The 14,139-nt window shown below is 43.9% G+C and overlaps 1 protein-coding gene across 1 annotated transcript; it reads right to left on the reverse strand.

The window, feature by feature from the left end:
* Positions 1 to 5,701: 5,701 nt before the first annotated feature.
* Positions 5,702 to 13,657, reverse strand: LOC136610200 (CD209 antigen-like protein A). The gene is made up of 4 exons (XM_066589442.1): positions 13,609 to 13,657; positions 11,223 to 11,374; positions 9,925 to 10,034; positions 5,702 to 5,904 (listed from the first exon to the last, which is right to left on the reverse strand). Exons 1-4 carry the CDS (start codon positions 13,655 to 13,657, stop codon positions 5,784 to 5,786), a joined length of 432 nt encoding a protein of 143 aa, XP_066445539.1. The 3' UTR covers positions 5,702 to 5,783.
* Between the last annotated feature and the right edge of the window lie 482 nt (positions 13,658 to 14,139).

Here is a 14,139-nt window from a genome sequence, read left to right on the forward strand (position 1 = left end):
CAGAGGCCCCTGTGAGGTTTGGGATAAACTGAGCAACATCCTCGCCCCCAAGGCTTCACCAATCGCGCCATTGAGTACGCTTCTTGGAGTCAACAATCTAACTTCAGACCCCCACACCACCTCCCTGTGGAGAAAATTCAAGGACCTAGAGCTAAAAGGACCTACAGTTAGTTGCACATTTGCCCTCAGAAAATATAATACAAGCTTTAATCCTGTCAATCAAGCTAAACTTTCTGGATCGGATATTAGTTAATAAGGGACTAGGAGATATCATAAGAGCCCACAAGACTACCAGACCACTAACCCCCTTTGAAAGAATTGCAAAGAACACGAACTATAAAACAAGGAAATTATTATCTCTACGCAAACTAATTCTATCTTCGTCCCCCGAGACAAAACCGATGTTCTTAAGATCGTGGGAGAAGGAATTGGGCATCTCCCTCTCGAGAAATGATACGAATCTGATTCTAAGCACTTCCTTCGGCCTATCACCTTGTACACTCTCACAAGAATCACATTATAAGCATCTGGTCAGATGGTATAAAAACCCCCATTGGCTACATGCTTATAAACTGGCTCCACATGAGAGATGTTGGAGATGTGACCAATTACCAGGTACCTACCTCCACATATGGTGGGAGTGTGCAGCAATTAGACCTTTTTGGAGGGGGGTGGAGAGAGTCCTGCGGTAGGTGTCCCCTAAAATCGCGCTATCCCCGATTGATCTTTCTGTGGAGATCTTCCTCAGTATTTCATCCCAAAAAGAATAAGCTGGTCGCTCTTCTAATTGACTCAGCGAAGGCCTTGATCCCTCTCTTGTGGCGACAAACAACCCCACCAACACTCACTCAGTGGAGAGGGAAAGTGGATTTGCTCTTCAATTTGGAGGAGCTGACGAGCTGGAACAACCATACACATGAAAAATTTCTGCACTTGTGGAGGCCTTGGGCGGAGGTGAGATGCCTTGACGTGTTCGTAAACTGAGATACATTCCCCAGCGGGGAACCCATATGGAAGCTGAACCCTACCCGCGTTCCCTAGTTTAGGATCAAGCTGCTTCCCTTCACCCCCCCTTGTCCTTACCCCTCTTACCTTACCTTCCCCCCCTCCGCTCCCCTTCCCATCTCATATCTTTCTTTCCTTATTTCTCTATTCTTCAAGGTTATTGATGTTTTCTGTTGTGCATCTATAGAATCTTGCCTCTGGAGACTCAGGTACTAAAGGGTCTATCAGAGGGAAAGAGATCTCGACCTCTTATGGTCACAAGGCACAACGGGGATAGCTCAATCACAAGTGGCCTTACATTTACATTCGTATTATAATCGTACCTGTGACGATATTGACCTATGCACATCGCCTGTCTGTATTTGCAAAAACGTAATAAAAATTTGATTTAAAAAAAAAAAAAAAAGAAATAATTTAACCAGTGTATAACGCTGATACTTTGGCCTAATTCACCGCCCACAGAGACTGGTAGGTAGGAGAAGCTTTGAGTAGGGCCAGAAAAAATGTAACCAGTGTATAACGCTAAGACCTAGGCCTAAATCACCGCCCACAGAGACTGGTAGATTTGAGAGACTCTGAGCAAGGCCAGAAAGAATTTAACAAGTGTATAGCGCTGATACCTAGGGCTAATTCACTGCCCACAGAGACTTGTAGATTTAGGAGGCTTTGAGCAAGGCCAGAAAAAATTTAACCAGTTTATAGTGCTGAGAACTAGGGCTAATTCACTACCCACAAAGACTGGTAGATTTGAGGGGCTCTGAGCTGCACCAGAAATAATTTAACCAGTGTAAAGCGCTGATACTTTGGCCTAATTCACCGCCCACAGAGACTGGTAGGTAGAAGAAGCTTTGAGCAAGGTCAGAAAAAATTAACCTACTGTATAGCGCTAATACCTAGGGCTCATTCACCGCCCACAGAGACTGGTAGATTTGAGAGGCTCTGAGCAAGGCCAGAAAAAATTTAACCAGAATATAACGCTGAGATCTAGGCCTAATTCACAGTCCACAGAGACTGATAGACTTGAGAGGCTCTAAGCAAGGCCAGAAATAATTAACCCATGGTATACCGCAGATACCAAGACCTAATTCACCGGCCACAGAGACTGGTAAATTTGAGAGACTCTGCGCAGGGCCAGAAAAAATTAACCCACTGTATAGCTCTGAGAACTAAGGCTAATTGACCGCACACAGAGACTTTTAGATACAGTACGCACCAATACAGCACCAACACACGGGTATATAGCTTTTATGCTTTGCGCCCCCAAAAAAAACTTAAAAAAAGGAAATGATAGGAGTTTTGTAAATTTCTATGTACTCTTACTTTGACATTAGCGCCCCTGCACGGAGTTAACAGTTACATAAAAGGCATATTATCAGATTTTGCTATTCTAATAAAAACCTTTTGAAACTAAAATGTAATGGAGTAACAGCATAAAATGCACAATGAAAAGTGGCGATGGAGCAGAGTACCCAAATAATTGGAGGTTTTATAAATTAATTTATAAAAAAAAATTAAGAAAAAAAAGGAAACGAAAATACTGAAGGTGGGAATGTTGTTGACATATATATTCTTAGCATTAATTTAGGCACTAGTTTGCATAGGGTGATTTACACAGGAATATTTGAGCATGAGCAGGGGTTCTTAATAGATATGAGCGAGCACGCTCGGTAAGGTCAGTTACTCGAGCGACCCTTCTCATCTCGAGTTACTGCCTTCTCCTCCGAGCCTGCTTGGGAGGGGGCAGCGGGGGTGGCAGGGGAGAGCTGAAAGGAGTGGGGGGGGGGGGGGGGAGAGGGGGAGTGAGAGAGATCTCTCTCTCCTCCCCACTCCCCACCGCCGCCCCTCCCCCCCCCCCAAGCACGCTCGGAGGAAAAGGCAGTTACTCGAGATGAGCAAGGCTCGCTCGAGTAACTGACCTTACTGAGCGTGCTCGCTCGTCTCTAGTTCTTAACATTAGTTCTGTGAGTCCGTCCTACAATCGCTGGACAAATACAGGGTTTAAATGCCAGGCAGGGCTGGTTGACAGTGGGGAAGGGATTTTATACAGTTAGCGCAAATGACAATAAGGAAGATGGAACAATACCTCTGCAGCGCCACTTATTGGATGGCGGCATTCCTTCAAATCAATATGACTCTTTAAACAAGTCTTTTGCAAATGACAATGACTAGTAAATAGAGATGAGCGAACGTGTTCTAAACGAACACTTACGCACCCAGACACCGGCTTTACCGAGGACTTCAGTGTCCGCGCGTAAAGATTCTGCCGGCGCCGGGGGGCGGGGAGAGGCGCGGCGGCGCGGGCGGCAGCAGCGGGGAACAGGGGGGAGCCCTCTCTCTCTCCCTCTCCCCCCCACTCCCCGCCGCACCCCCCCGCGCTGCCACGGCGACCCCCGAACTTTTTTCGCCCGAGCACGGAATTGCTCGCAAAGTTCGGTGCTCGGGCGAAAAGGGGCGGAGCCGAACACGTTCGCTCATCTCTACTAGTAAACATCAACCCCCATTTACATGCAAAGCTGATCACTCAAAATTTGTTCAAAAGATCGCTTGAATGGCAGTTTGAGTGATCATTTTGCATAAACTACCAATGGGCACTAATGCCTATTAGTAGCTTAGTAGCTTCATTTACGTGCAAATGAACCTCCCTTTGCTGTATGCAGATAATAGCGTTTGGTCTGTTATCTACACACAGCTCCACTGTTCTGCAGGGGGACAGCGGCAGAAAACAATGTTACCAGTGCTCCCTTGGAGAATCACAGCGTGGATCCCTGCTACCAGCCTGCGGGCTAAAGGATATTTGTTTTTGCTGAACTAAAAATCATCGTTCGGCAGAAAAGCAAATGATGGTAGCATTTTCATGCAATGATTATCACTCAAAAGCCATTGTTTGAATGAAGTTTGAGTGATAACCGTAGTGTGTAAATGGGCCTTAATTGTCTTGATTGGTATTTGACCATCATTGAACTAATTGTAAGGACACTAGGAGTGTAATCAGTGCTTGTAAAGGATTTCTAGGCAGTGTCCTGCAGAGCTGGTGGAGGGAATAAACAGAATGGGACTTACCAGGGATGTTACTGGATATTCATGTCCTGTACCTCCAGGAAAGAAGAAATGGCGGGTTCTTGAGCTTTTAAAGACTGTGGTGTTGTTGTTTTTTTTTTAATAAAGCATACGCATTAATGCTGAAAACTAGATATTGAAAAAATAGGAATACTGGCAGAATAGCATTTTCTGTTGATGTGTGTGTGTGTGTATATATATATATATATATATATATATATATATATATATATATATACATACATACACATACTAACTGTCTAAAATCCCTTCCTCACTACAAACAATCCCTGCCCGGCATTTAAATCCTGAGGAAGCCATTGCGAAACGTGCGTTGGGCTGCAGGTGACTGAGTGTGGCAAAATTACTTTATGATGATTTTTGTGTGAGCCCACAGTAATTACAGTAAAACCTCTACTAGCATTGACATCTACTAAGGCCGATTTCAAGTAAGACGGTTTTTTAGCCCCAATTTTATCTCTAGAATATTGGTTGCGTCTAATAACACCGGCATGTGCCGGCCCATGTGACCTTGCTGCTGAACCCACGTGATCTCCTGCTTGGCTCCTCCTCCTGCTGCTAATGCAACCCACCCTTCTCCATCATCGCGACAGGTACTACACTAGTACAGTACTGTACAATTGCACTCTAATGTAACAGCACAAAGAACACAGTGATAACGCTGAGGACAGATGATGTACTGCAGTACAGCAGTTGTGGCCTGCAGTCCTATGTAACACCACGAAGAACACAGTGACAACGTTGAGGACAGATGATGTACTGTAGTACAGCATATGTCACCTGCCGTACTATGTAACAGCAGAGAGAACATAGTGATAAAGCTGCGTACAGATAATGATGTCACCTGCAGTCCTATGTAACACCACAGAGAACACTGTGACAACACTGAGGATGGATGATGTACTGTAGTACAGCAGATGTCACCCGCAGTCCTATGTAACAGCAGAGAGAACATTGTGATAATGCTGAGGACAGATAATGATGCCACCTGCAGTCCTATGTAACGGCACAGAGAACACAGTGATAACCCTGAGGACAAATTATTTACTGCAGTACAGCAGATGTCGCCTGCAGTCCTATGTAACAGCACAGAGAACACACAGTAACATGTGCAATAGCATGTTAAATGTTCTTTTATTCTTTATAGTAGTCTTTTATATTCATTTATTATTGTTTTTGGTATTAAAGACCATATTTAATCTCCATTAAATGTGGTTTGGTCTGTTTTTTTGGAATGTCTAGAATGAATAAATTGATTCATATGGAAGTAATTAATTACCTTGAGTAACAACGGTTTTAAGTTAAAGCCGATTGCTTTTGGACAGATTACCAACATTAGTAGAGATTTTACTGTATTTGATGTTCCCTTTATTTGAACACTATGTCTCTATCACTACAACATATGTATTGCGATTGAATTGGCACACCCTGTTCCTGCTCATTCAGGTGTCATCCCCTCCTGTGTATGTATTTCATTGCCTTTTTATATTTTCAGATGTCTAAATAAAATGTGATACTTTCTATTCAGCTCTATGTGCTGACCTATTTTTTGGTTCTAAAATTACACAATTGAGCCTTTTTTTGGTATAAGCAGATAGATACGTTGATAGAAGGCTGATGTACGGCAGTAGAGTTAGTACAGAAGCAGGTTCAGCTTTCGGTCCAGGTCCTATAGAGGTTCACCAGACTCAGGAGCAGGACTATTTCTTGCAAACATATTTCTTTTTTTCTGTGCAGGAGCTATCATTCCAGGGTCCATTCTGAGATTCAGCACAATCCTCTTTTTTATTGTTGTTGTTTGGCTCCCCATCTTTCCAGTTCCTGGAGAAGAATAAAAAAAAGTAGCAGAAAAATCTAATGTACTTTTTGAGTGAACAATAACTTAAAGGGGTTGTCCCGCGATAGCAAGTGGGGTTATACACTTCTGTATGGCCATATTAATGCACTTCGTAATATACATCGTGCATTAATTATGAGCCATACAGAAGTTATTCACTTACCTGCTCCGTTGCTGGCGCCCCCGTCGCCATGGTGCCGTCTAACTTCAGCGTCTTCCAGCCAATCCAGGAGGCTGGAATCGGCACATGTGACGGGGGCGGAGCTACACGATGACGCGTACAAGGGGGCGGAGCCAGAACACCGCTGCTGCCGGACGGAGCCGAAGGTAAAAGACCCATCTGCGCAAGCGCGTCTAATCGGGCGATTAGACACTGAAGTTAGACGGCACCATGGCGACGGGGACGCCAGCAACGGAGCAGGTAAGTGAATAACTTCTGTATGGCTCATATTTTAGGACACACCACCGTTTGGAGCTGGAAAATAGGGGAAAAAATTTTGAACTCACCCAGGGACAGCGCAGGGTTAGTGCTGGGCGACAGAGCAGAAGAAGCAGCAGAGGTCTGAAAAACCATCACTCCATGTCACAGCGGCGCTTGTGTGCAGCAGGAGGAAGGGAGGAAGACTTTGGTGGAGGCGGGGAGCAGCAGTACCCGCCGGCGTTCACCACCAATCAGAGGTACGTATGGGCGGCAGTGGGGAGGAGAGAAATCTTCTAACTGATCCCACATTTGTTCATGCGATCACGAGTTTAACGCGCAATCGCGCTAACTAAATCGTATTTGTGCGTTAAATTCGCGATCGTGCTACAAAAGGCGATCGAAACACAACATATTATATTGGTAGGGGGCCAACTGATAGGGACCTTCTTATAGATTACTTGGGTATTTGAAAGTTGATCCAGTCTCATTGCCATCTAGAATTAGGAGAGCATTATGGGGGAAACAGGGTTCTAGAGATTGCCCTCACTACTTCCCTCGGTAATAAATGAATAGACATCTATCAGCGCCTTGCCATCAAAAAAAAAAGCAGAGATGTGTAGTAAAAACAGGCAATAACTCACCTAGTGCTCCGCGGAATTCCTTCAGTGTAAGGAATCCATCGCCTCCTAGTGTCCAGGATTGCCTATCATCCTCCTTTGGTTCTAAATTGAGCCGCCTGAAAAGGCATCCTAGAGAATGAAGCCCACTGGGTAACCGAGGCTTGATACTTACCAATTCAAAAAAAGAAAAAAAGTGTTTCATGCTTGAGAAAGGTGTATTAAAAACGCTGAAACGCATTGCATGATCAAATTTAGTTAATATAACCTCCGGACCACCAGGTCTATTTAAATCTCTCAAGTCCTTGAGCGCAGGGAAACTTTTCTTCTTTTTCTGAATTGGCACTTCCCTCGGTACACGTTCTTTCCCATCCGTTGGTTGAACCTGATGGACAAGTCTTTATTCAACCACACTATGTAACTATAGAATTCCCTACGTTCATTGACAGTTTTATTTAACATTACCAAGGCTGTCTGCGTAGGATGGTTTTTGTTGCAAGAATACCCAAATGATTAGCTGATCACAGCAGCAAACAGGGACGTAATTATAGGGGATGCAGGGGATGCGGTTGCACCCGGGCCCAGGAGCCTTAGGGGGCCCATAAGGCCTCTCTTCTTCATACAGGGATCCAAGTACTATGAATAAAGCATTAGTTGGGGGCCCCATTACAGGTTTTGCATCGGGCCCAGAAGCGTCAACATACGCATCTAGCAGCAAGTACTCAGTTCATGTACAGCACGACTGCAGGGGCATCTAAGGGCCCCTTCACACGAATTAGTTCACGCTGACATTTCTGCGTCACAATGTTATCCCTATGGACATTGAATTCCACGCCTGTTATCCGCATAAACGAACAGAAATTAAGCCCCTGTATTTTCATCGCACAAGGACTGAAATAAAACAAGCAACTACTTCACTCAAAGCCAAGCCGCTTGTCTCTTTATTTGGATTTATGACAGAAATTAAAATCACACTAAAATCCTCACAAAAAAAACTGCACTATTATCTGAGAAAAATGCCACTATATCTGAAACAAAAAGCAACTTTGTTTCTTGCAGTTATAGAGTGAGTAGGGAGTTGAGAAATGTAGTCGGTGGAGGAGGACGTGTCAGCGGGAGGCTGAAGCTCGTTTTGCTTCTGCCTGCGCAGAGCCGCAGGCGTATGTCATTTGCCATGGCGTATACTTCCTACAGGAACTGAAGCTCGGAGTTTGGAATTCCTGCTATGACTGTTGGAGGGCAAGTAAGGAAAAGCATTATTATGTGCTCCCACCATGTCAGGAGCATAACTCTAGGGAACGTCTGTCAGATAACGGAGACTGTGGACACCCAGATATTGGGAAGGAAAGTGACTCCAAAGAACGCATGTGCATGTACAACAGAGTGGAACTGAAAGGAAATTACCAGAAGTGTTATGCCTAAACCTTGCATATATACTTTATGCTTGAAGAACCAGAGTTGGATTTTTTGAGTAAAGAACAACCGTGTACCTCCAGTTGAAAACTATCTTACTGACTGTGGACCCTTTATTTAAACCGACTGACCGATTACTCAGGAAGAGGTACTGGCGTCACGTGACATATCGGTTTGGGAACTATTGTTATTGTGGACTTTTCCCTGTTTGTTTGCACTGCACGCGATGAGCCGGGCCCTTTGCCGCCATTGTCAGGAGATATTACAGAGCCACCTGTAACAACCATCTTAGTTCTCCGTGGTCTTCCCCTGCAATGGCCAGCCTCTGCTCGGTCGCCGCATATGTACTGCACAAAGGTACCAGGTTCTCCAGAGATGCTGTTTCTTTTTTTTAAAGCATTCGATAAGGTAAGATAAGATGAAAGCAGCAAACATGACATAAAGACAGGTTTATTTAGTATACCTTGAATACCTAAATTCTGGTGTCCAAAACTTGCAATTTTTGGATAAATTCCAAATCTGCAACTTCTGGGGCATTTACACTGCAAACCGCCACTTTTTCAAAAAGTGGACATGGCCTAGCATTAGGGGGCAGGGCCAAACATGGCCATCCAATTTATTATAATCAACTCCAAAAACATATATGCTTGAGAGAAGAGGCATGGTGGTGTACAGTCCTCTAAAACGCTTTGCATGCTACTGGAATACTACAATCCTGGATTTCCTGCTATGTTGGAGTTTCCTGTCCATTGATGAACGGTGAAGTCATTTGTGATGTGCCTTTCAGGATCTTAAGAGGGTAAGTGTAAATCCACTACCCCCTAGTGAAATAATTTGTTTTTGTAATTCTGCCTCACATTTTACATCATACACAATTCTCACTCCTGAGTGCTGCATTATATGTTTTTTCTCCATTCATGCTCCACATTGTGCTGAAGCCATTCGGGATTTGTGGGCTATACCAGGGTGGTCTCCAGTTGTGGATGTCCATGTGTGTTGGACGGAGTGAGTGATGGATTTATATTGGTCGTTCAGGACTGAAGTTGGAATGGTTTGTCCAATTTGCACATAGCCTACACACCAGATAGTTCCTTGTTGTTTCTGGGTTCATCTATCTTTTGACTTTGTATCGGAGCACTACTTAACTTGAATTCACTAAAGTCCTAAGTATCACATTAATGCCCTGTCTCACCTGAGATCCAATTAGACCACGATGCCAAACTGGAATGAGTCAAACATAAGGGAAAATATGGAAAATTGGGCCAGCAGGCATTTAATAAAGTTTTACTCCTGTCTTTAGTCTGTATTCTGTCCATACTAATTAGAGTCCTTTATATACATAAAGTAAATGCAAAACACCGACCATGGAAAACATGCATGGCCAAAATCCACATAAAAATAGATATAGTAATTAGTATTACATCACCAACATACATGACATGAATGATGTGCTTCTATATATACTGTTTCTTTCTATTACTTTCTCCTCCCCTTTGTGAAGACTGTTTTTTATCCATATCAAGTTTGTTGTATTGTACAGAAATCATATTTACCCGAAGGACATCGTTGATCCATCCAACCATTTCCAGTTGTCTGTAGAATCTTTCTCACGCTTCAATCCAATCCAGTAGCGGTCTGTTTCAAGGGAGGATTCCAGGGCCTCCTACAAAAACATTAAATGCATCATAAAATCTAGTTTGATCGTTCAGAAATGAGTGAAACCAACACAATGTCCATTTTCTTCCCCATTTATCAGATTTTCACACTCTCTAGAGAAGCTCAAGAGCACTCCTAGTGGTTAAAGGGGTTTTTCAGGGGTTTAAAAAAAAAAAAAAGAAAAGTTAAATGGATTTAAAGACAATAAGAATTGAGTACTCGCCTACCCCGTTGGCTCCCCGTCCAGCGCTGCAGTCCTAGTGCCCTCTGCACAGAACCCAGAATAAGCGGCAGATGATCACGTGCCGTACAATAATTAGGTAACCACTCAGCCACTCACGGGCTTCAGTGGTAATTCTTCCATTCATTGGTGTGCAGACGTCTGACTCACATCTTGTTCAGTGTGGCTGTCATGTTCTGTCTGTCATCTACCGATGTCTGTTGTCCCTATCGCTCATCTAGGGATAGTCTAAGCCCTATAGTTATGTGATGTAGGGCCATCCTTATCAAGACGATTGTTCAACTTGCAGGCGGGGACCACCTAGCCCAATGTGTTGGTGAGGGAAAGCACTCCCATTACGGTTTGTGTTGTTATGTGTTTCTCACGTGTTCTTGATAAATACATGTTTGGTGGCCCACAAAGGATAATTTTCACATCATATGTCATGTTGCTAGTGTTTGTGCGGGTAAATAAGCCCTACACAGATGTAATACTATTATTAAGCTTAGTGGTCAGTGTGAAAAATGCAGGAATTTAGGATTTTTTAACTATAGATTTGACATAAAAACCCCAAAACAAATTCTTTAAAAATATGTTTGACATTAATTCCCTTTGATGGTGCCACTTCCTTCTAGTTGAGGTAATTTGTGAAGAAAACAAACCTATTCCCGGATGACACCGTGGGATCGGGAGAGCGGATGACTATAATACATCACCCAGCTTCCCATCACCTCCCTGATCAACACAACAACTTAGTTTATGGTACTGTTAGGAGGTGACTGTTTCCCTTTAATGGATTATAAAGGGTCTATCACTCCTGTAAGAATGTAAACCATAATACCATATAAATAGGGCCTTAGGGTAGGGGATAAATATTTTGTGACTTGATGTATGAAATAAATTTTATACTTTTGAAGTGCAGTAGTCAGACATGCAGTGGAATTTAGATGACTGGGTCCTTGGGACTGTTCTTACCTTTTCCTCCTCAGTTTTGAGTAAGAGGAGACCTGCCCCTTTTATGATGCAGTCATCTCTAGATTCATTCCAGGACAGTTTATCCATTGAGAAGTAGTAACAGAAAAGACCGATTTGTTTCCATCCAGAAGGACACGCTCTGAAGATGGTCTCTAGAATGGGAGAGAGGATAAAGAATTACAAATGATCTAGAATAAATCACCAAAGGGGAGGAGATGAAAGAGAAGTTTACGACCATGAACTACATGATTACCTTGAGACTTCTAAAATGGAATCTACTTTTTACACTAGTGTTTCACTCTGGTTTACAGGTTAGTTTTGTATGGTATCCTGCAGCACATCGCTCCACATTTACTAAAACTGAGCCTGTAGATCATGAAAACTTGTAGGTTTTCAAAGTTGGCGCCCCAGATGGTCCCATACATGTACCATTGGTGATAAATCCGGCTACCGGGCAGGCACGGAAATATGACAATGTTGTGTGTGCGGCTGAGCACTATCCTGCTGCCTCTTAAAAGCTGCCATGAGAGGAACAAATGTGGTGGCAGGATGTCCTGAACATATCGCTGAGCTGTCATTGTACCACTACTAGGGGTGACCGACTGTTGTATGTGATGGGCCCCCAGACCATCACACATGCATTGGGGTCAGTGTACCACTCCACACCTATAGCAATTGAGCAGAAGGAGTACACAGTTGGACAATGTAAACTGATGTCACGTATGAGCCGGACACCAAAAGCACCTCATCCGACGCAATGGTTGTCCAAAAGGATGGATATACATGTTGTAAGAAAACTCGGAGATAAAACTTTAAATAACAAACTAAACAATGGGGAAAGGGAAATCTAACCCTGTCAGACTAATAAGGGAAAACTGCCTAAATGCAAGGCGATCACCCCAACAAGGGCTGCCCCACATCCGGAACATAGGGGATACCTAGTCTGTCCCAAGATGATAGAAACCAGTGACAATTCTCAGATGCAAATAAACTAAAACCACAACAGTAATAGGAAGCAGATATTACACCAAGTAATAAGTAAGAATACCAGGGACTTATTTGAGTGTCAGAAAGGAGGATGTTGAGCAGACCAAAACTTCACTATATGGAGGAATAACCAGTACCCTCTGAGAGGATGGGGGCAGAATTTATACACCACACTTTAGGCCGGGCTCACATGACTGTTTGCTAGCGGCCACCAATCCCCACTATCTTGGCATGTATGTACTCGTAATACTCGCTAAGCTAGAGCATGCAACTATAGGAGATTGGTACTGCGTATTACGCACACAAAAACTGCATGCATAATACGCAGTAAAACTTGTGTGAGACCAGCCTAAGATTGATTGGACAGCTAGGAAAACCAGTTCCCCACAAACCACTAAACCGTATACAGCAGGAAGATGGCTGGGATAACAGGCTGGGCTAATGCTGTGACATCAGCCAGAACCTGCTTCCATGTTGCTACTGTCATGACATCTGCAATAAAAAAATATGCAAAATGCTTGTGAGCAATGCTACTGTTAGGTCTGGCAGACATGGACAGTGTTCTTTGGATCTGTGATTGCCTTTTTTTCCAGCATATCCATGGTTAAATTGGTTCTGCCTCTTCCATCAAGCTGCAGATTGTTTGTCATCTCTTCACCACTATATAAAGGCTTCAGACCTGACAGTGCTCTCATGTAAGCACATGTCGCAGCTGCTCCTGTTGTTCCTGTGTCTGCAATTTGTGGTTGGTCTTCAGTTTGCTCAGTACTTTTAGCTTGGTCCTGAACTTGCTCACTCCTTGGTTTTGCAAACGGTGTGGTGTTATCTAGCTTCCTGGTGACCAGTCCTGAGAGGGTTAAGCAGCGCCTAGGTTCGCACGCAGGGCCGCCCTTGTCAAGGCGAATTCTCTGCTGTTAGGCAGCATAGGGCTAGATCCCCTGGTCACCTTTGCATTCTAAGCCATGCCTCCAGCGGTGAGCATCCGTGTTTCCAGAGTTGGCTGTCTGCCCTGCCGGTCTGATCCATCTACTGGTTGGGCAATACAGCGGATCCACATTAAATCCCTAACAGTATACTGTAGCTATGGATCCCACTGGCTCTAAACCTGCTCGGATTCTAGAACTTTTTCAGGAGTTGTCGCAACAATGACAAAAGCAGGATCAGAACCTGGCCTACTTACATAATGTCAGTACGCGTCTCGGCAGTAACCCCGCTATGATAGCAATAATTATTATGTCTCAACGTAGCTAACAAAAAATCGTTCAAATAGGCGAAAGTGAACAACAATCATTCGGCTTAAACACGAGCCAACGACCGAATGATGAACGAGAATCTTAACTTTTCATTTGTCGTTCAGTCTAAAATCAAAATGGGACATGAACACACAGCAGAGTCTTACCAGCTTGTGAACTGCAGAACTGTGAACTGGACTTAAATCTCACAGACATGACTGAGAAATAGACATAAATGTAACGCTATTTACACTCACGAACTGGCGAAACCGGACGGAACAGCAGAACTGTGAAACAGGCTTCATACTCACAGGCAGACACGAACCAATGGCTGATAAATGCCCAAAACACACGCCAAGCATACCTGCATATATAAACTTCACGGTTCCTCATTGTCTCGCAGGTCCCTACACCAACGATACAACTAACCCCAGGAAACTTGCCTGCAAGTGGGGCGATCGTCCCAATAGGCACGACCCCGTGCTGTAACCTAGTGACCTACCTCGTTCCAGATAATAAAGGACCCACAGCAACACACAGTTCACTACACGCACAGAGAGCCGCACAGACAGGCATGAGCATGACACTGTTCACACTGAACATCCTGAATACTGCACAGACACCTCATGTCAAGCCACATGCACAGATATGCAGGAGTACAACACTGAACAAACAAAGAAAAGGCCAGCAGACTGTAG

The sequence above is a fragment of the Eleutherodactylus coqui genome, chromosome 2 (assembly GCF_035609145.1).
Source record: "Eleutherodactylus coqui strain aEleCoq1 chromosome 2, aEleCoq1.hap1, whole genome shotgun sequence".
Taxonomy (NCBI): Eukaryota; Metazoa; Chordata; class Amphibia; order Anura; family Eleutherodactylidae; genus Eleutherodactylus; species Eleutherodactylus coqui.